The sequence below is a fragment of the Lepidochelys kempii genome, chromosome 14 (genome assembly GCF_965140285.1).
Source record: "Lepidochelys kempii isolate rLepKem1 chromosome 14, rLepKem1.hap1, whole genome shotgun sequence".
NCBI lineage: Eukaryota > Metazoa > Chordata > Testudines > Cheloniidae > Lepidochelys > Lepidochelys kempii.
Window position 1 is genome coordinate 495,265 of NC_136393.1, and position 22,764 is coordinate 518,028.

General features: G+C 48.7%; 1 protein-coding gene across 8 annotated transcripts; it reads right to left on the reverse strand.

Annotated features, from left to right (window-relative positions):
• On the reverse strand, positions 1 to 22,761 carry LRRC45 (leucine rich repeat containing 45). 8 transcript variants are annotated; one of them, XM_073310665.2, is made up of 19 exons: positions 22,622 to 22,761; positions 19,406 to 19,730; positions 18,505 to 18,633; positions 17,304 to 17,365; positions 15,436 to 15,506; positions 14,918 to 15,096; positions 13,574 to 13,702; positions 12,865 to 12,977; positions 12,214 to 12,272; positions 12,030 to 12,107; positions 7,322 to 7,457; positions 6,967 to 7,044; positions 6,649 to 6,760; positions 6,403 to 6,473; positions 4,147 to 4,239; positions 3,330 to 3,422; positions 2,081 to 2,254; positions 1,863 to 2,010; positions 1 to 1,297 (listed from the first exon to the last, which is right to left on the reverse strand). In XM_073310665.2, the coding sequence occupies exons 2-19, from the start codon at positions 19,635 to 19,637 to the stop codon at positions 1,101 to 1,103; spliced, it is 2,154 nt and encodes a 717-aa protein (XP_073166766.2). In that variant the 5' UTR covers positions 19,638 to 19,730; positions 22,622 to 22,761; the 3' UTR covers positions 1 to 1,100. The 8 variants fall into 8 exon arrangements, with proteins under 8 accessions (XP_073166766.2, XP_073166765.2, XP_073166762.2 ...); XM_073310664.2 differs by lacking the exon at positions 22,622 to 22,761 and adding an exon at positions 22,213 to 22,614; XM_073310661.2 differs by lacking the exon at positions 22,622 to 22,761 and adding an exon at positions 22,105 to 22,614.
• Positions 22,762 to 22,764: the final 3 nt, after the last annotated feature.

Below are 22,764 nucleotides of genomic sequence, written 5' to 3' on the forward strand. Positions count from 1 at the left end.
TTGCTCAGTATTATAACAAAATGCAAAAGCTCTTTATTTTAAAATAAACCCTGCAAAACAAAGCATGAAAACAAATCAACCCCTAGACCCAGAGAGAAGGACACATACTTCACTTTCATCTTCATTTTAAAAATGTGCATTAAAATTAATATAAAATCATTCACCATCTCCTACACATTATTTTCTGAAATACTATAGCAATGGAAAGAACAACTCACACCCTCTTCACCAGTTCAAAGCCAAGGAAATAGGCACTGCACAGCTCAGGGACCTTCTGGAGCCAGGAGTTCATTCTTTGCAGCTTGTCACTTTAGTAGGATCCACTGTGACTCCCCCACCATGTGGAACTAAATGCTGTTCTCTGCCACTGTCTTGTTAAAGAGGCCCCAGTTTAGGACAGTGGTTTATACTGAGCAAGGACAGGATCTTCCCTACTTTTCAGTATCAACTAGGACTGTAGGGGCTTCAGCCATAGCTAACAATTCATTATCCAGCCTGGTTCTGCAGTCACCTGCCAGCATAGCTGATTTTATTTATTACAAGTATGTCTGTGTCACCCATTACCGTAGTATCTGTGCTCACTGTACTTTGCCTAGAGTGACACAGATGGCTCCCAAGCATGGGATCTGTTTTTGACAGTTCCCCTGTCGAGCGGTGACAAGACTTTCTTTGTGAACAGCCATAGCATCCAAATTAGTGCTGCAGGCGGACACCTCTCTCCCAGGCTCCTACAACATGGTTAGTATCAGTGTGTGGGGCAGATACAGATAGACTTACGTTGTGTGACAGGACATAAAAACTGTTTTCAAAGGCTGTTACAGGTTCTACTGTGGACAGAGTCTAACACGGTGAAGTGGGAGAACTCAGTCCTGGCTATCCCTAACCCCAGCCTTGGCTAGTTGCTTTCTTCAGACTTCATTGCTGTCAGCAGCAGAATTTCTGAATGGCCTGAGGGATTCTGTGTCTGTGACCCCCTTGTGCTTCTGAGAGGAGTAACACCACTCTCCTGAGAAACCAGGCCTGCTCCGGAAGAAGGAGCTGCACACAGATCACGCCCCCCTATTCCTGACAGCAGGCACCTGGGATTCCTTCGGACATGCTCATTTCCTAGGGCTGAGGGCTCCAAGGGCAGAGCCCTGCACATAGGCCATGATGGCGTTCTGCAGGAAACTAGCTCGTTGGGCCTCCTCTTCCCTCATCCTGGAGATCTCAGCCTCTTTCATCCTCAGCTTTTCCTGGAGAGTAGAGATTTCACTCTCTTTATCCAGCAGGGCCTCTCGGTGGTTACTTGATAACACTGGGCAGAAAGAACCATGTTAGCATAGGGAGTGGGTGTGTCCTTTGGCTCAGGGGGTCAGTACCAGGGAATAACCTGCTGTAGTGGGAGTATGCCTGTGGAGGCAGAGTGGTGACACACACACACCGCACAGACTGCTGGAGGCCTTTACCTCTAGCTTTATCTAGTGGGCCCAACAAGACACTGATGGGGCATTTGTGTGCAGATGTGGTATCATGCTCATAGGACTGAGGGTCAAGAGACCTTGGTTCTATCCCCCCCCGCTGTGTGAACTTGAGCACGGCATTTCACTTCTGAGCCTCAGCCTCCCATCTGTAAAATGGGGATAAGAATCCTGAGACACTTCCAGAGGCTCCTGTGCAGTTTAATTCATCGCTATCTGTAGAGCAACTGGAAGGCAGGAAAGAAATATGAGGTGGTATCGTCAAGGGTAACAGCAGGTACCATTCGGCCCCAGACTCTCTAGACCATGGAGCGGGACTAGAGATGACATGACACCTCATACTACTCCCTGCAGTCTGTAAGAGAGATGCTGTATATAACCCCCAACCCCCACGTCCATCACCTTTCAATTGCCTCTCCAGGGCAGCAATCTTCTCTTTCAGCCCTTCCTGTGCTGTCCTTTCAGCCTGCAGGTGTCCAATCTGCTCCTGCAGCTCAACTCTCACTTTGTTCACCTCAGCCACCTTCTCCTGCTCCTTGCCACTCAGGTCCTAGCATACACAGGACATGAGAGACCAGCAACCTCAGCATACAGTTCTGCATCAATTACTGCCCTAGTACCTGCTGTAGTTCCTCCATGCGCCTCTTGAGCCCTTCGGTTTGCAGGGTCATCTGGCCGACCTTGGCCTGTGCCTCTCCCACTGCCTGCTTCTGCTGAAGGCAGTAGTTCTGAGCTTCATCACGTGACTGTGTCATCAGCCGTAGCTTCTCTTCCAAGTGATCCAGGCGCTGTTGCTGTAAAACACAAGCACGTAGCTTCTCGGCCTCCTGTAAGAGGATTCTCCCCAGCCCAGGGTCACGAGCAGTGACTGGCCTAGCAAGTGTTTGGATGGGAAGCAGAAATTATGCAGTGTGTGGTGGCAGGGAGTCACCAAGGGACACGCCTCTCTTGAATTGAACAGGGGCCAGTGCCTCTTTCTGATGATGGAGACAATGATCTGGTGGAAGGGCTGCCTTTTGGAGGAGTTGTAAAAGCAAGGCCCTAACCACCCACTGAAGATCCCAATGGGCATTTCACGGGGTAGGACCGTTAACACCAGAGTCCTGGACGAGCCCCAGTTCTGGTATTTACATCCAATAGCCTGGGTTCATTTCAGTTTGACACAGCATTCTTCTTCACTTCCTGTCCTAAATGGCTGGGCAGCATTGCTGTATCTGATTATTCAGCTGCTGCATCCCACCTCAGACATCACAGCACTTATGCAGTGGTGAAGTGTGAGGGGGTGTGTGTGTATTTATAAGCTCATAAAGCATTTTAGCTTGGGATGTAAGGTGCTAGAAGAGGTCTGGATCCTGAGGAAGACTTCTGTGCCACACAAGGGGCACCTCACCCTGCATGCTGGTCTCACTGTGGTTTCCACGGGTTTCAAGTCTAGAAAGTAACATTTCTTGTCCAACAACAATAGCCATACAAGAAAAATTCTACCGAGCCTAGAGAACTGCAGCAGCACATGAAGCCTGCAGAAACATAGCAGCGGAGGGATCCACTTGTCTGCCAGGACCTTGAGCATAAGCAGTTAGAATGACACCCTACTACACCATAACCACTAATTCTGTATGTAATGAGTTGGAAGGCGCTGGGCTGTTGGGGACAGGGGTGAGGGTTTTGAGACAACTTGGTATGGAAAGTGCTGATATAGCTTGATGCAGACATCTCAGGGTAACTCCCCCTCATGACTCAGTCAATAATTAGGATAACAAGACCAAGAAGAACAAGTTACTGAACAGATATTGGAGAAAGACACATGCTGGAAAGATAAATCTGCTCCCACCTCCACCGACAGGCCCAGCAGCTGGGTCACGGTCTTACCTCTTCCAGCCTGGCCTGGCCCCGGACTTTGATTAACTCCTCCTCTGCCTGACCTCGCTCAGCAAATGCCGCTGCTTTGACTCGGCTCAGCTCCTATCACAAACACACACAACACACACATTCCAGCCGTGATATCATGCAGCTTCAGGCCACAGATGGGACAGGGCTAAAAGTGATGCAGCCACATCCTTTCCCTTAGGGGCAGGGAGCAAAAGGCATCCCCCACCCTGAGGCTGCCTGGGTCAGTCATTTGATTCACAGATCAAGCTTCAGGTGCAGGTGGGAATGCACCAGACACATTGTTCCAGGGCCAGGGAGCTACAGCCAGGAGGGGCACGGGGGTTGAAAAACCTGATAGTCAAATCAAAATGAAAATAGGATATTTGATATAAAATCTGTGTCCCTTCTCTCTGTCTCCTAAGGAAGCCCTTCCCCTGAGGTGCTGTTCTCCATGGGCCTTAGCCCATAGGCAAATACATCACTGCTGTAGGCAACGTTTAATTCCCGACTGCGTGCCCAAGCCCTGCTATCTTACCTAGTTTCTGATCCAGGACTCTGTTTGACCTCACGCCACCACTATCCAGTAGAAAGAGTTTTTGTTTAAATGGGATATCAAATGAACAGATGCCTCAGTTCCCTTGTCTTCTCATCTCTGCCCCAGCCCCCACGCCCCACAACACAGTGAGTGTCACAGCCCAGCAGTGGCAAATTTTGTAGAAGCCCCTTGTTAAAATATTGGCAGCACATTCCTGCCACTGCAACTCCACGACAACCAATGACTCCCAGACACACATGCACCCGGACCACTCGCTCTCACCTCTTCCAGCCCAATCCGGGTGGCTTCCAGCCTCTGGATTCTCTCCTGCATGGAATGCTCACTTGCCTCCATGTGATGTGTCATGTGATCCACCTGCAAAGCAGCAGGAGCCATTCCAGTGGGTTTCTGGCACCTTGTTATTCCTGAGATACAGCAGTCACCCAGCACTGAGAATAGCACACTCCTCTCTAGCCAGCTACTGGCAAGAGCAAACAAAGCTTCCTCCTTTCCCAACACCACTCTTCTGTGAGGCTCAAACAAAACTGAGCAGCAATGCCTTTAATAGGAAGCCATAGCTTTGCATACAAATTCCCCCACATTTCTGGAGAAAGGGAGTTGGAGTCAACTCCCAGAAGCTCAGACCACCCTGTAGTTTGGTCCTGGACTGGAGCCAAACACCGGGAAAGGCCCAGGCTCCAGTTGGGATATGGGATGAGGTCTTCCTGAAACAGATCTCTCATGAGATTTACACACACACCCAAGAACAATTTGGAAGGTTTTAGTTTTGAGAGACCCAAATTCAATCCAGATCTGATCACAGCCTCCTCATCACTGCCTGTGCCAGTGGAGAATCAGTCCCCAAATCCCAGGGAGGAACTGCTAATAGAGCTGGGACTCTAAGCACCCTGTATTCGCACCATACACACTACTGCAATAATCTTGGTCCAAAATATATTTTGTGAAGCATCATTTGAAAATAAATAACTCACTAGTCAATATCATGGTAAAATATATGTAGCAACATTATACATAAAGTTATGAATTCCCCCTGTATGATGTTACTTGTTCAAAACCAGATAGCCCTGCCAGGGCCAAAGTTGTTAAACAGGCCTACCCTAAACAAAGCAAGGTGTGCTTACCTCAGTTTACATATAGGTAGTAAACAGAACCTTCACGACAGCATGGGGTGGGAGGAGAGATTGGTAAAAATGCGAATTGTTTGGTTTCCTGCAAACACGAGCAGGATTTTAAAACAAAACAAAACCAACAACAAAACATGGGGCCTCCTTCACCACCAGACTGCAAGCTGCATGTCACTTCCTCACCATTTAAATAAACTTTACTTTGAGGAGTAACCTTCAGAAGAATCCATTACAAAGGTTCACTGGACTATAAAAGAAAGGGGCAGAAAATTCTTCTCTCTTTCACCCAAGAAGATAAAGAAATCAGCATCTTTGGACTTCTGGAAGAGATCCTGACTGAGAAGGTCAGCCACTGAGGAAGACTGTGGGCGAGAAAAGCTTCTTGAACAATGCCTCAAACCAAACCTTGCTAGATTCAGTTTTAGGCTTGTAGATGTGTATTTTCACTTTTATTTTCTTGTAACCATTTCTAACTTTATCTCTTACACTTGAACTCACTTAAAATCCTGTCTTCTTTTGTTAATAAACTTGTTTTACGATTACTCTAAGCCAGCTGTGTTTGTACTACAGTGAAAGTGAACTTTGGGTAATTTGACAAGCTGGTGGGTTTGATCTCCTTAAAGGAGCAAACAGATCTTATTATTCCTCTGAATGTTGCAGGAGAGGGGTGGACATTTCAGAGCACACAGGTCTGGGGAAGTTCAGGACTGGGGGTGATGTTGGGGTCACCTGCTAACATTAAACAAGTCTGATAAAGACAAAAGCATGTCTGTGATAACTGCAGGCAGGCTGTTCGATTCAAAATGGTTGAATCAGAGCTCCACAGCACACAGAAGACCAAATGCATGCTGGCTGTGTGCATGTCCCAGACAGGGAGCCACAAGTAGCAGAAACATTTTGAGGCACTCAGGTTATATATAATGCAACAGTGATACAACCTCTCACTGGTGTGAACTGCACCTAGAACATGACAAGAGCCGAGCACTGATCATTGGCCCTGAATTGCACAAATGCGTGTTTGAGACATTTTGTTGTTTGCTCCAGCAAAATATCTTTTTCAGGATAAAAATGACGACGCCACGAGTTCACAGTTACTGCCCTCTGGAGACAGGATCAAAGGACAAATCTCTTTGACACCCCAGCACACTCCTGAGGGCTGCAGAACTTTGCTGGATGGCCTAGCAGCAGGGTGCCCTGCAATTTCTCCTGCCAGGCTCAGGCCTCAGGCTGACTGGAAAGAGTTTCTATTTTTATAAATGGCCTTTTGTTCCCATGGATGAGCCAGAGGCTGCTGGATCCTCACCTGACATCAACAAACAGTCCCAGTAACTAAACCAAAGGGGTCAGTAGCCCAGAGGCCAGTGGGGAGACTTGGTTCAGTTGCTGCTCTTACCTCTTTCAGTCGAAGGGATTCCATATCTTCCAGGCCCTGTTTAAATCTCTTCTTCTCCATTTCAAGGCGTTCTGGAGGTTAAAAGGGAGCGGATTATCAACCAAGGTTTCCCCCTGGTACTCCACACCTTCCCTTCACATTACATGTCTCACTACAAATCTTTATGCTCGGACTCCAGGGTCTGGCTCCCTAATAACTCAATTCTCTGACTCCCCCCAGGCCTGGCTGCCCAGCTCCTCCACTCACCCTCTGCCTGCGCGACTCGCAGTTTCAGCTCTGCTGTTGTGTTTATCAAATCTTGCTTCACCTGGAACAGCTGGTCCTGCTGGGCTTTGCACCTTCTCTCTAGCTCATCCACCTGAATGGAAATTACCACCATGAAGTGAAGACAAACAGAGCTTCTGCTTCCACTAGCACTGGGATGGGTGGCTGGCTGTGCATGGCCACTAGGCAGTGGGAGCACAGGAAAGGGTCTGGAAACCTTCACACACTTAGCAAAGTGAAAAGTATGTTGGGAATTCCCTATCCCCATCCCATGTTTCAGCCTAGGCTTGGCTCTCCTACCTGGTTTCTTACAAGCAGGTTTTTCTCATTGGCAGCAGATAGATGCTGGAGAAGGCTTGTTTCCCGATCAGAAGCTTCCTGCAAACGGAGCCCAGGATTAGGAAACCCCATCCCAGACCTCCTGAGGCCCCACACCGCCATCCAATACCACTTCAAAATAACCCAAGTGCCCAACACCATCACTTTCTCCCACCCACAGTACAGATCATTCTCCACAGTCACTACTCTGTCCTTCACCGTTCACAGCAGTTCATATACGGAACCACCTGACTTCTCATCCCATCCAGCATCCCCGGATACCCCAAACCAGAATGCCACCCACAATCTAATATTGACCAGCCCCCATCCAGCCCACCTGTTTTTGCTGCCGGAGCTCCTTCAATTGGCACTCGGTCATGCTGGCTTGCTCCTGCTTTGTGGCACTCAGAAGCTCTCCCAGGTTGTGCACTTTCTGCTCAGACAGAGCTAATGCAGCTTCAGTCATCTGCAGCCTACACAACAGAAGGCACAGATGAGATTTTAATCTTTGTCCTCCCAAAAATATATCATAGTCCCAGTGAATTCTCTACACTGGACAGTACAGGATATGCAGCAAGACACAACCTCACAGCAACATAGGAAGAGCCAGAGGATCAGCTTGGGGTCCTCCCAGCTCCATCTCTTGTCTCAGACAATGGTCAGCACCAGCTGCTTCAGAGGAAGGAGCAAGAAACTCTGGAATTTGCAATTACAGAATAACTTGCTCATTGGGGCAGTTCCTTCCTACCCCTCATCAGTTAGTGGTTAGCTCAGATCTTGAAGCACAAGGACTTGTATCCCCTAATGTATCTGTATCACGTCTAATGTTACTCATTATCCAGAGATACTGGATCCTTTTTCACAAAAAGAAAAGGAGGACTTGTGGCACCTTAGAGATTAACCAATTTATTTGAGCATAAGCTTTCGTGAGCTACAGCTCACTTCATCGGATGCATCGGGTGCCACTAGTACTCCTTTTCTTTCTGCGAATACAGACTAACACGGCTGCTACTCTAAAACCTCGATCCTTTTTGGAATCCTACTAAGCTCCTGGCTGCAATGAAAACTTGTGGCAAGAATTTGAGCAGACTAATTTTATATTGTGTAAGAGAAAGTTACTCACCTTGCAGTAACTGAAGTTCTTCGAGATGTGTGTCCCTGTGGGTGCTCTACTCTAGGTGATGGTGAGTCCTGGCGGCGTTGATTGGAGATCTTTGGTAGCAGTGCCTGGTCGGGACGCATGTGTTCAGCTGGTGTCTCAGTCTCGTTAGAATCTGCCTGAGTGTGTGCATCCTGCGCCCCCCTCAGTTCCTTCTCTACCATGGAGAAATCATATTAGTACTCCAAAGTAGAGGGGAGAGGGCAGGGAGTGGAGCACCCACAGGGACACACATCTAGAAGAACTTCCTTTACTGCAAGGTGAGTAACTTCCCCTTCTTCTTCGAGTGCTGTCCCTGTGGGTGCTCCACTCTAGGTGAATGTGTAGCAGTACCCACTATGGTCGGCAGGACTTTAGAGATGCGGCAGTGAGTACTGTAGAGAGTACTGTATGGCCTACTATGGTGTCTGCCATGGTATCCTGCGTGATAGCATAGTGTTTGGCAAACGTGTGTTCAGATGACCATGTAGCTGCTTTACAGATGTCAGGAATGGGTATATTATGTAGGAAGGCAATGGATGTCGACATGGCTCGAGTGGAATGAGTTTGAATGCCTTTGGGTGGCTGAATATTTTGGATGCGGTAACAGGATCTGATGCAGTCAAAGATCCACTTGGACAGGCATTGCCTAGAGATAGCCATACCTTTCGATCTTTCGGTAATGGAGACAAAGAGTTGTGGGGACTTACAAAATGGTATAGTCCTGTCTAAATAAAAGGCAATTGCTCGCCTGACGTCGAGAGCATGCAGAGTTGCCTCGTGAGGAGTCTTGTGAGGTTTGGGATAGAAAGTAGGTAAGTATATCGGTTGGTTAAGGTTGAAGGTGGACATCACCTTACGGAGAAATTTAGGATGTGGTGTCAGGGTGACTTTGTCTTTGGAGAAGATGGTGTAGGGAGGATAGGCCATCAGGGTGCTTATTTCTCCTACTCTCCTTGCTGATGTTATTGCAACTAAGAAAGCCACCTTCATGGACATATGAAGAAGAGAGGAGGTAGCCAAGGGCTCGAATGGAGGTTTCATGAGACCGCAAAGAACAAGGTTAAGATTCCATGTAGCTGCCGTTGGATAAATTTCCGGGTAGAGATTTTGTAGGCCCGTGATAAATCACTTTATGATGGGGTGGGTAAAGACTGAGTAGCCTTCTAACAAGTCACGGAAGATGGTAAGTGCCACCAGGTGTACTTTGATGGAGCTGAGCAAGAGTCGATCCTGTTTCAATTTTAGAAGGTAGTCTAGGATGTTAGGGAGGGTTACTGTATGGGGGTGTTAGGTGATTATATGAGCAACAGAGCACCAGAAGGAGAAACGTTTCCACTTCTGCAGGCATATCAGTGAAGATAGCCAAGTCAGGTGGGGAGAGCGGCTGTTCGAAGAGTGAGCCCTGTATATCCAGGAGCGGGGAATTAGGCTCAGGTGCCACTGAGAGGTCACATTGACTGAGAAACTGCTGCTTCTGCTCCCAAGGCTGCGTGGAGCATGATCTGTGCTCAGGCGCATCACTGAGTCTGAGTTTTTCCGGTCTCGCGGGTCACTTGGAGGTGCCCTGCAGGGGGTCCACTGCTGGTGCCGGAGCGGCAGGCAGGCTCGGTGCTGACGTTCTTCCCAGCACCGGGGCAGAGCACTGTCGGCACCGCGTCTGTGTTTGGTGCCAAGTGGACCGGTGCCGAGGAGACTTTCCTGGTACGGGAGATCGGGTCCCTGCCTCTGTGCTCCGCGGAAGCTGCGGCTGAGGTGTTGTGACAGCCTTCTGCGCCTGCCTTCTGCGCTGTCAATACAGAGGGCAAGGATCTCGCAGGACACCCTTTACCCTTGTTAAAGTCTCTCCTCAGAGACTGTTGCGCTTCTTGCGTCTGCTCCTGAGAGGGTGAAACCACGCTCCCAATTGGTTCCGATCTGGCCAGGAAATGTGAAGGAGAGGGTTTCCCAGTCTCCGAAGGCGGCTGCAGAGATCTTTCCATTAATAGCATTTTAAGCCGCAGATCCCTGTCGCAACGAGCCCTGGTCTTGAGGCTCGTACAGTGGAGGCACGTTGTGGGGACGTGTGTTTCGCCGAGGCACTTTGCCGAGCGTGAGTGCCCATCAGACCTTGGCATGGAGTCCTGACAGGAAACACACTTTTTAAATCCTGAAGGCCGGGCATTATGAATTAGAAATGGCAGGGGAGAGTGTCTCAGCGGGAGACAAACCTGAGGCGAAAAAGTTAATTTTTTTTTTTTTTAAAACTAAGCAACTAAACTATGTAACTATTCTAAAGGAAGGGAAACAACTGGGATGTTACTAACAACTATTCCTATGTTCTTTGCAACTGTTTCTTAGAGAGACCAGGGAAGAGAATCAGCACTGCCGCGAGTCCCGTCTTCAGCCGAGGATGGTTGAGAAGGAACCGAGGGGGGCGTGGGACGCGCACGCTCAGGCAGATTCTAACGAGACCGCGAGACACCAGCTGAGCGCATGCATCCTGACCAGGCACTGCTACCGAAGATCTCCAATCAACGGTGCTGGGACACACTGTCACTTAGAATGGAGCACCCACAGGGGCAGCACTCGAAGAACAAAATATTTATCATCAGTTATAAATTTGTTGCCTTTCAATTTTGCTCTTGTAAAAAAGGCTGAATAGAAGCATCTGATTGTGATCGCTGAGCTGTTTACAGGACACTTAGAGAACTTTTTTCTTCAGTTGTTACAGTTAATTTATATACCAATAAGGGGCCTGAGTAGCTCCACTTATTCCTTCAATGTCCTGCACCATATATTGCATTTCTCAACAGTGAATTTCATGTACCCACTCACCTAGGTTGTTGGGTCCCTCTTCACTGTCTGTGACAATCATACCTCGCCACACCCCTGCTCTGCTGGCAGAAGTCTGTAGTATAGAACTGGCCTTAAACACACACAGCAAATGGGCCAACTCCCTCCCACTCTGCAAAGACAGACTGCTTGTCCTCAACCCCTGGACAGCCTAGCCCATGTCCTCTCCTCCATACCAGCCCTGCACAGCCCATCTCTTGCCTCCTGCCAGCTCTGCATGGCCGAGCTTCCCATCTACTTAACCACTCAACAGTGATACCAGCTCTTGCAGCTCGTTTCTCAGCTTCTCCCACTAATGCACAGAATGTCCGTATTGTATCCATCTGTCAGGCCACAACCCACCCTCCCTCAAAACCCTGTACAAGATCCACTTCCACAGAGATCAATGCTGATGGGAAATTGCCAATTGACAGCAGTGAGGCAGGCGGCCAGTGGGGTTCACTGACATGATTGTTGGATTCCCCCATCACTTCGATAGCTGAGAGTTCAGCTGATATTGACTTAAGTTTTGGGCTTATTTGTTTTTATGGTTTCTTCACGTGGGAAGCAAGTCTGATCCCTGATTTGCAAGTGTAGTTGTTGTTGGGGGGAGGGCTTCAGGCACAGGCTTTACAATGTGCTCGCTTTTCCTGTGAGACCTCACATGCCACTCCTCAAAAGTGGACACAGCCACATGGCACAGACCTCTCCATCTAGGTCTGTCCAATGCAACAAGTTCCCAGGTGCCCTGGAAACTGACATGATTAGTGTCCATTTATCTCTCCAGCCTGCAAACTGCTGGGAGCCCATCCCCACAATGGGCTGCCTTGTCACTGTCCCCCTTGACCCACTCCTAAGCCCACCTGCTTGTCTGCTACTTCTTCTAGCGTGCAAGCTCTTTGGGGCAGTCACTGTTTACTACATTTGTGCAGCACGCAGTACAATGGGCCCTGATCCTTATTCAGACCTTTAGATGCTAACAAAATACCAACTGAAATAGTGAGCCAGGTACTCCCTCCTCTCTCCATATCTCTGATCAATACAGCCTACTTCTCATACAACGGAATAACTGGGCAGATTCTTTCCTCCATACTTGGCTTTTAGTGAATTCATGACAGACTGCCGCTCATTCAGGGCTTCCTGTAACTGGCCAACTCGTGCTGCTGATGTCCTGAATTGGGAAAAGAAAAACATTAACATCCCATTCCATCTCAGACTTCCCTCTGAGAACCTGATCTTTCCCCCTATGCGAGGAGGGAGCCAAGAGATTCACTGACCTGCTGCTCCTAGTTATTTCTTCTCTCTGTTTATCAATAGTGTCCATCAAATCCAGGAACTGAGAATGAGACAAACATCAGTCACACTGTGAACTGCATAAGTTTGTGGCATTTAGACCTGCCTCTCCCTACCCTCCCTTTGGGACCGCATGGGGAGCAGCACCAGCTGATCTACTGGAAGAAGCCAAACTGGTGATCTGATGGGTGTCACCACCTGGCTTGACTAGGATCATTGATCAAAGCTAGTGTTCTGTCTCAGAGACTTTGTACCACAGGGAGAGAGAGGATGTGGAAATCACATGTATTAACAATTTCATAAACTGGTAAGTACTGAACTGTCCCAGTAAGAGAAAGAACAGGATGAATGGAAATGAAACCACTGAAATTCTTTGGCTCCCAAAGACAAGTGTGTCAACCAGAGGATGTTTCCAATGCATCTAATCTACCTACTGGTGGATCTGCTCCCAAGGGCAACCCAGCCCCAATCTGCTGTATGCCTACTGCAAGTATGAACGCAGCACGTCAGTATGTGCAAGTGGCTCCTTGGGCCAGGATTCCTGGTACTGTGCTACTTTACAAAGACAATTCGCAGAAAAGCCAGCGTCCATGGCTGCCACATTCAAGCTGCTGAAGCATTAGGAGGCCACTCACCTGCTTAGCCTTCTCCTCCTTCAGACTAAACACCTCCTTACTGAGCACGCGTGTCCGGCTGTGGTTCTCAGCGAGAATGGTCTGGCGATCCTGGTTATGATCCATGGCTTGTTCTGACACAGAGAGAACTAGAGTAGATATGCACATTTCCATAGCAATAGAGCAGTGAGAGGTTCTACAGCAGGATGATACCCAGACCCCTGTGGGCTCCCCATGGACCCCCTTTAGGGAGACTGTTCCCACAATATGGGTGCAATGGATAGAATGAAGGAAGTGTTCTGTGTTAAAGAAATAGCCTCCAAAACCCACAGTAACGCAGCTCAGTGGAAACTGCTTTTGGCAACTTCCAAACTGTACCACAGCCACTACGGAACAATACAAAGCCCCACTGAAGGGGGAGCCCTTCCCTGTTTACATGACACTCCAAGATTGCACTCAATCAAACCCAACCATCTCCTCCCCTAGCTGGTCTCTGCAGGGCAGAACTGGAAAAATTCCAACATATCTCCCCTTAGCACAGTACAGCTCCCTGCAGTACCCAAGTTCAGCACAGCTCCTTCCTTACCAGTAGGCAGGGCCCTAAATGGCTCCTGTCATGGACTGGGAGACATGGGGCTCCTCTGAGATAGCAGCAGCCCCATCACCATCCATATCCCTGTGGTGAGAAGAAGAATGCACACATCTTGCTCACACAACATTGGCCACATACCCACAGCCTTTAGGATGTCACTGGGGACGTTGTTCCCAGCCAGCTCCAGCCTCCTCAAGGTCTTGTTGCTGTGCAGACAGCTCAGTAATGCTCGGCCCCCCAGGAGCCCAATGTTATTCCAACGCAAATCTAGAGAGGCAACAAACCATCACCCTGGCAACTGCACCAGCACCATCAGGCCATATTGAATATATTCCTCACACATGGCACCCCTGCACAGTGGGTCAGCTCCCTCCAAGAGCCTCAGCATAAAGCCACCAGTTGGTGTGGTTCACCCATCTGAGAGTGATGGAATGAGAAAGTGATGGCCAGTGCAAACATATAGCAAATGCAACTTCATCTACCCTCTCAGCATCCTGCAGAAGGACCTGCAATAAACGCTGCACACACTGCTAAATCTGCGCAAGTCTGCGCATTCTAGCCAGACAAGCCTGCAGGATGTTCCCATCACGTCATTACTCAACAAACCCAACTTCCTTAGAGAGGCTGCCCAGCCCAGAAGCTTGCTTCTAGTCTGAAAGAAAAGAAACTCCCTGCAGAGAGACAACACAGCAGCAGCCTCTGCCCAGTTAGGGAGGGGAAGGGAAATTCTATCAAGGCGTCTATTTGAGGTAGCAGGGCATCTGCACAAAAAAACCTCAGGGCCTGGAATGAGATGCATGAGTCTCAAACGAACAGGACAGTCATAAGCTGGGGGGATGGCTCTTCTCATCAACCCCAAGGGTGGTGCTTCTGCACCAGGTACCCACATTTAGACTCTGTGCTTCCACTCCAGAGTTTCTGGTTAGCCCCTGCTTATCTAAGTCATGAAATCTCTAGCGGCTGCCAGGGCTGCCACTGACATAGAGTCTCTGAACAGCTCTGGAGTGACTGGAAATGGGTAGGCAGTGCCACAGGCAATGTTCCCTCTAATTTTTCCCATGCATGTGCAGAATGAATTTTATGTGCCCCAATATTTTATGTGCCCCAATTTATGTGCTCCATATTGGGGCACATAACAAAATTCATGCAGTGGGGCCAAGGGGTTTGGAGTGTGGGAGGGGGGCTCTTGGCTGGGGCATAGGAATGGAGTGCAGGAGGGTGGAGCCAGGGGTGAGGGGCTCAGGGCTGGGGCAAAGGGTTGGGATGTGGGGGATGAGGGCTCCGGGTGGGGGTGTGGGCTCTGGGGTGGGGCCGGGGATGAGAGGTTTGGGGTTCATGCTGCATCTCTCCCCGCTTCAGCCGCAAGCCCGTGCACAGGGCTTAACAGGCAGCTGCGTGAGACTGCGCAGCTTAGAGGGAGCTTAGGCCACAGGTACTACCTGAAAGTGGTAACGAGTCCTGAGGAAGGGGAGTTGCTCTTACCCAGCTCCCGTAGGCTGGAATTGCATTTCAGAGCCAAGGCCAGCTCTCCTGCCCCCTGGTGGTTAATCTGGTTATTGCGCAGATCCAGCCACTGGAGGAAGCGGTTGGCTCCTAGTCCCTGGCAGAAGAGGGAAAAGCCCTCCTCCCACATTCCCAGGCTGTTCCACTCCAAGGTGAGGCTGAGGGGAAAGTTAAACAGGAGTCACAGGTTAATCTACATCCCTAGGAACAAGGAACAGCAAGAGGCTGAAGGGGCTGCCTCAGCTTAGCTCCTGTGGGGACCCAATCACAGGCCCACCCTAGCCAACAAAGACCAGACTCCAAAGAGAAGGGAAAAAGAAAAGGAGTACTTGTGGCACCTTAGAGACTAACAAATTTATTTGAGCATAAGCTTTCATGAGCTAGGCTCTCAAGTGTCCACCCCCGCTCTGGTCCAGCAGAGAAGGAAGCCCCCAACCCTCACACCCACTCACCCAGTACAGAGTGGACAGACGGGTGGAAGTGACTTTACACCTCACCTTCTGATGGATTTGTTCTGCCTCAGGAGTTTCCCCAAAGCCTCAGCACCCAGAGCTCGCAGGTTATTCCCCTGAAACAAATACCGCAGGTGAGTGGCTTACTGTGTCCCGTTTCATCGCGCCTGATACACAGGGTGGTGCCAAGGCCGAGTTGTGGTTATGATTTATCACATGTGGGTAACACTGGTCCCATGCACACTGCCCACTAAACCCGGGCTCTCCAGCCCCCGTGTGGAATGCACAAATCCTGCCGGTGACAGTGCCAAATAGAAACAATGCTGCCTGGCCTTACTGTGCTGGGAAACACTTTCCACATGGGGGAGCCAAATACCTCCCATATGGAAACTGTGGTGTCATTTACCTGTGATAAGAAGGTAGCCTCAGACTCTTGGCATCTTGTGGCCATTTCGACTTTTCACCAGGAAGGGCTCATCTGACAGCAGAGCAAGGCACGATGGATGGGTTTGGGAACTAACTCAGAATGATACCATGTCCTAGCAGAAGGCTGTCTTTATGTTTTGTTTTTGTTTTTTTAAATAAATCTTTTGTTAACACTGTCCCCTGAGGACCTGTGGGAAGTGTGAACTATCCAGGGGCTCCAGATCCCACTGTTCTGCACACACACACACACACACCCCATAACTCAAGCTTGGTTGTCAGTGTTGCAATGCGTATGTGTAGGTAGTACTCAATCAGAACCCAGATTCTGCTTTGCTAGTATTTTTTAAACACAAATTTGGGCTGTATACATAAAGGCAACATATGATAGACCCAGGGCAGATAGTCCTTTTCACATGCAATTCTGGTATAATAATGTGTTCAGTTCTCCATATCATGTTAATAGAAAGATATTGATAAATTGGAGGGACTTCACAGAAGAGCAATTCAGATAACCAGGGGACTCCCTCACTGATGTTGAAACATTAAAAGACTTAAATATGTCTAGCTTGACCAAGCAGTAGCTAAGAGGGAGACACACAGCAATAATTGCCCATGAGTAAGTAAAGATGGGCTAGTCTCTATGAGAAAGTTGAACCAGCTGTAGGCAGTGTCTACATGATGAGCACCAGAGCTATAGTGCCACAGGGCACACACTTTCTGCACTGATGGAAGGGTTTCTTCGTCAGTGTAGTTAATCCACCTCCCACGCAGCAGTTGCTAGGTCAACAGAAGAATTTGCATCTACACTGAGGATTAGGTCAATTTAACTATAGTGCTGAGCGGTGTGAATTTCCACTCCCCTGAGCAACATACTAGGTGATCTAAATTTTAAGTTTCAGAGTGGTAGCCGTGTTAGTCTGAATTTTAAGTGTAGATCAGAGTGTAGTTAATGTGGGACTTTAAAGAGATTTAGTTAAACTGGTGCAAAAGGCTATGTGGACACACTTCGGATTAAAACAGATGTCATTCATAGTCAATTAGCAATAGTTTTAAAGTAAACTGAACTAAGTCATTATTAAACCAAAATAAACGTGTCCACAGGAGTTTGCACCAGTTTAAATGAATCAGTTTAAAAAACAATTTTATATTAAAAGTATGCAATTTCTGCATGTAGACAAGGCCTTAGCAACGGATTACTAGGAAAACCTTCCCGCCCGTGAGTTCTACCAAGCAGTCTCCCCAAGAGGAGAGCTGTGAGTCCCATCACATGAGGCAATTACAATGGACAGGACACCGCATTAGGACATGTGTGACAGGGAACAACTCTGCACTGGTCCCTTCTGTTGGTGGCCAGCATGGGACCATCGGGTCTTTCCATCCTAAATTCCCATGAGATCTGCACCTCTGTGCCCTCCTCAGTTGCTTTCTCGGTGTTGAAGGCCAAGTCTTGTGCTAAGAGTTGCTCAAGTAAAGTCAAATAAAGTCACCTTCAAGTCCAAAGATTTTACTACGGTGTTGGAGCAAAGTCCATTCAGCAGATGTCTGACCCCTGTAAAAGAAAAAAGAAGGTGATTTATATTTCACACAGGACTTCAACCCTCTCGTGCACCTGAACATGAGGTGTCAGTAAACACCTCTTGACCCTGGCACCCCCAGTCAAGGAGAGGTAGCAACAGGGAGAAACTATTTCATTGACAAGTAACTTGAGTGCTGCTGGAAAATGCCAACCTGACCTGGAGACCTCTCTTTACACACAGACCAGCTAGAGCCCGGGTAGAGGCTTCTCACAAGCCCCGCCAGTATGGTCACATCCTTGGTCTGGAGAACCCTCTTCTAAGAGTGAGGGGGGACTTCAGACTCTATGGCTTATTCAGCCCTTGGTCTCTGCTGATAGGGTGGTTTGTGTGATGTAGACGCTTCTCCTCTAGGATTTGGACAGAGATCTCACACAGCATTTGGCTGCTACTGACTTGGCCCACACTGAAAATAGTGATCTGTTCATTCCCTCCGGGGCACCTGGCATTGGCCACTGTTGGAAGACAGGATACTGGGCTAGATGGACCTTTGGTCTGACCCAGTATGGCCGCTCTTATGTATGCTCTTATGGAGAGGGTAAAGGCTCCAAGTCTCTTTTCCAGTCCCCTGAGCCACCAGAAAGTAAATTCAGCATCTGCAGCTGCCAACAATTCCTCTTGCTGCTATAGGGCTAATTTCCAGCTTGGGTAGATGTACACTTGCTAGCTTTGATCAACTTAGCATACTAAAAATATTAGCAAAGCTGCAGCAGCACTGGTGGCAGCGCAGGATAGCTGCCCGAGTCCAGCCCTCTCAGAGAACTTAGGTATGAACTCAGGTGGCTAGTCCAAGCCGCTACCCATGTGGCCCCAATTACGGTGCTATTTTTAGCACACAAGCTCCATCAAACTTACCTCATGTATGTCTACGTGAGCTGGAAATTACACCACCAGCTGCAGTGTAAACATGCCGTATGAGTGGAAATGTATGACAGACAAGTCCTCCCAGGCAGAGGGAATGTGCTTCTGGCATATGCAGCAGGGCACCAAGGTTAATCACCAAAGCACACAATCAGTTTCAAACAACCCTGTGGCCTCATTAGTCCAGCACAGCTAGAGTCACACCTCATGTTCCAAATGCAAACAGCTTCCTCCCACCACCCCCTAATCCTACCTCTTACTAACGTGCGCTCCTGAAGATCTCTGATCATGCTGTGCTCTACAGGGACAACGCAGTGGCAGAAACCCAGTTTTAGACTGTTAAGTGGTTGAGGCAGAGTATTCTCCGTGGTGAGTCCCCTTTCTGCAGAAACCAGAAAGCTGAGCCCAAGCCTGACTGTACAGATCTATATTTAAGACATACTTTTCTGATAAAGCCTTTGCCTAACATCAACACCCACAAAAATTAAAATCCCTGCATATGCATTCATACACCTTGCAATGAGGGATTGGAGAATAAAAATATTGTTTGAGATTTGAAAGTTCCATCCTAATTGTGTTCAGCATGTCCACTTAACTTTCACTAAGCATGAAAGCAGTGCAAGGAGTTTCTGGGGCTCAGATCTTTTATTCATGCTCACAAAATAGTTTGTATGTGGTCCCAGTAAGCGTCTCAGGCCCAGGTCCTGAACAGAACAAGACCCACCACCCACCTTGGCATCACTGGTTGAAACATATGAAGGAGTTTTGCTTTTGTGATAAGATTAGTTAAATAAGAATATATATCAGCTTTCAAAGCTCAAACAACTTGGTGAGGTAAAAAAGTAAAAAATGCAAACAGAACGTGTGGGTTCATCTGGGCTTAGATAATATTCTCTCGGAGACAGATTAGTTCATAGGAGTAAATGTAAGGCCAGGAGATTCAAACATACAAATTCCTATTAGCAAGAATCCTGGATCTAATTCCCTGTGCGTGGGGCTGCAGTTTTGCCCACAAGCACACATTTATTCACTCTTCAAAGCAACTCCCTTAAGATTAAGAATTTGACTTTCAGCGTGAGCCTGACTCCCAGATCTCATGGTTCAGAGGCATAGCACACATGCAAGTCTCTCAGTGTGGGCAAAGAGAGTCCCACCTTCTTCATTCAGCATGCAGTCACTCAGCATGATCTCCGTAAACAGGATCTCGTCCTGTAAAAGCTTCCCTAGAACTCTGCATGTGTCCACAGAAAGACTCTGGGTGGCAAAATCCAAGCGGCTTGGTCCTGGCCCCTCCCGGAGCTCATGTAGCTGCTGTAGGACTGTCTCCTGTGGCTGAGCACCACTCTCCTTACATAACTGAACATAGGCCTTTCGGAACTCTTCCATTGCCACAGCAGGTGCTAATGTCACTCCCTTCCTGTCCTCTGCATGACGAAGGACCAAGCTGGCCTCAGAGAAGAGCAGGGAATGCAGGAAAACCTGGTGGACAGGAAAGGCTTTACTGTGAAAGGCAAGAAGCAGTTATCTCTGGACTATCGTGCATGGTTCTAAGGTCTCTCATAAGCAGGACTGATACAAATAGTGCTCAGAGCCAGAACCAGAGCCATCCCCACCCTATAAACACCCACTTGGAGCCTTGCAAGACACCAGTCCCAACTCCACCCTCCCAGGATAGGGAGAAACTCACTACAGCCTCTTCTCATATACCCGTTGACTGTTACTGGGATACAGCCCCAACCCCTTACAACAGCCACCCCCTACACCCTGTAACTAGGAAGAGTAGAGCATGCTGGGGATTGTAGTTCTGCTCTTCCCCTCTTTTTCCCCCTCCCTCCCTGCCCCAGTAACCAGGGGAGGAGGGCATGCTGGGAGATATAGTACAGAGCCAAATTTAGAATGTTACATGGTGCAGTCCCATCTCAGTAGAGATAGTGTCTCCTGCTGCAGAGGCCCCACTGCTCCTCCCATAACATCAGTGTATGGCCAACCTCAAAAGATCAAAAATCATGACACAGACTAAAAAATAATTTTTTAAATCTTTTGATTTAACTCCCTGCAACTCCTCTCCAGTGTGTAAGTGAGAATTTCAAGTTGAAAAGTCAATGCTTAATTGTACACAAAAATGCTCACCTCTCCCAGGTTGCTCTGATGTAGAGGCCCCTTGCCCTTTCTTCACCCTTAAAACTAGGTAACTCCCCAGTCCCCACTGCATATTATTCTTGATTGTCCCCAGACTCATTTCCTACCTTCCCCCTACATTTCCCTTTTCAGCCTTCCTCCCTCCTCTGCCCCCTCTCATATTTTCCTGCCATCCTGCTGTAACCTCACCTTCAGACACAAAAAATCATTGTTATTTTAGAATATACTGTACAAGGACTATAAAATGGAACCGAACAAAGACCACCAAAGAAAAACAGAGCATTCTCCCTATGGATCAGGTTTTCAAATGATTTTTCAGTGAAGATTTATGTGAACTGCAACACATGTCTTTACATCAACCACCTTGCTAATTGTTGGAAAACGATCACCCAAGCAGAGCTTTCTACATCTCAGTACAGTGTTTATATTTTCAATCTTAAATATTATTTTTAAATAACTAATTCATTCACATTTAAAGCATATAAACAATAATTTTAAATAGTTTTCTTTGTATAATTTTAACTACAGAAATGTTATCCAGTGATTACAATAAATTATTTACTTTTAAAATCTCATAATTGTCCAAATAGCTACAAATAATATATTTTTATTTTAATTACTCTTCCCTCTCACTGCACCAGGACTTCTCCTCTGCTGGGGACCCAGAAGCACTTCCCCCAACTATCCCCACCCCCACCTCCTGCTGCCTCAGGAAGTGCAGCTGCTGGTCCCAGGCAAAGCAGTACTGAAGGGGCGGAGGAGGAGTCAGAGAACAGCTCTGTCTGGGGCAAAGGAGAAGACCACTGCCCCAGAAGCTCTGTTGCAGGCTCCAGGACCCTGCTTGAGCCAGGCAGCAGCTGTTCCCCAGCTCTTCCCTCTCACTACCCCAGGACCCAGTCCTCATCTGTAGGGCCAATCCATACAGGAAGGAAGGGCTCAGTGGCAAGGTACATCTGTGTCATCTTTCACAGAGCTCTGGCTGTTTTTCCAGCCCTGAAAAATCAAGGGAATGGAGGGGCTTCTTACTCCATTAGTAGAGTTCCTCCTGCAAGGACCACAGTCCTGTGATTCACAATTAATTTGCAAGAGTAGCAATAGTGTTATATTCATGTGGCAACCACAGCAATTGCTCATATGGTGAAGCCCCAGCAAGAAAAAAATTATGTATTATTAACTCTGACACAATACATGTTTTGGTCTTTGGCAGGAAGTTAGTTGCCCTGTCTCTTTTAGCTCTGATTTCACCTCCCCGTGCAGCTGTTCCAATTGCTCACCTAGAAACATAAAGAACCAGTGCCCAGTGACCAGCGAGTGTTAGAGGAACCACAGCTTGGGAACTTCTGATGCTGAGCATCCATCAAGCCTTAGCCTGCAAATCTCACACAGGAGCAGAACAGCCACAAACCCCAAAGCAAGGCAGGTGCTTAGCAAAACCCCAAGAAAGATGAACCCAACAAAGCCTATCACCACAGCACCACACATGCCCAACACCTACCTTCTGGACTCTTCAGGACAGTGATTTCCTGGAAGCCAACTATCCTGATATCCAGATACACAGGGCTTGGGCTGAGCCAACCCTCTGCCAAGACGCCATCTTTACTCTGCAGAGTGTCTGCCTTTTTTTTTTTTTTTTAATTCTGTCAAACGTGAACGGAGCGTAAACTGACGCAGCAACAGCTGCCTCAGGCCTGCTCTACACATACAGATCTCGTACCATTTTAATGATGTAGATTGGGGGCGGCGGGCGGCATTTTTCCTTTACTGAAATAGTTAGACGGGTGAAACCCCTAATGTGGCTGTCGCCTCACTCTTATAAAAGTACCTGATGCTCGGACAGTTTATCCCCCTCACATGTGGGAACTCGGCGCACCGGCCTAAGGACTCGCACGCCGCCGCTGTCAGGGCAGCCGCCCGAAGGGCGCCGTATCCCGGTAACGGCACTGGCAGAATTAAAGCGGTGCCGCTTGAGTGCGTGTGGACGAGGCCTGCCGCGGTGGGCAGAGAGCCGGACACCGCAGCTCTGAGGTGCGTTAACGGTCCCTGTCCACCTCCGAGGCGCGGCCTCAGTTCCCGCCCGCGCGCGCGACGCCGCCGCTGCGGTCACTGCTCTGCACGGCGGGGGAGGGGCTCGGGTGCCGCCAGGCCACAAACAGACCGGGGGAGGGGCAGCCCGGCCCGCAAACGCCTTCCCGCGCCAGCCTCGCGCTCCCCGCCCCGGCGCGGCTACCGACCTCGGGCTCTTTCCGGGTGTCCCGTGGGCGGGGCTTAACCTGTGGGCGGGGCTAAGAGGAGCCCGCCGACGGCTTCGTCCCGCGCGTGGAAACGGCCTCCCCCATTGGCCCCCGTTCCCGCCCTACGGCCCCGCCCGACGGCC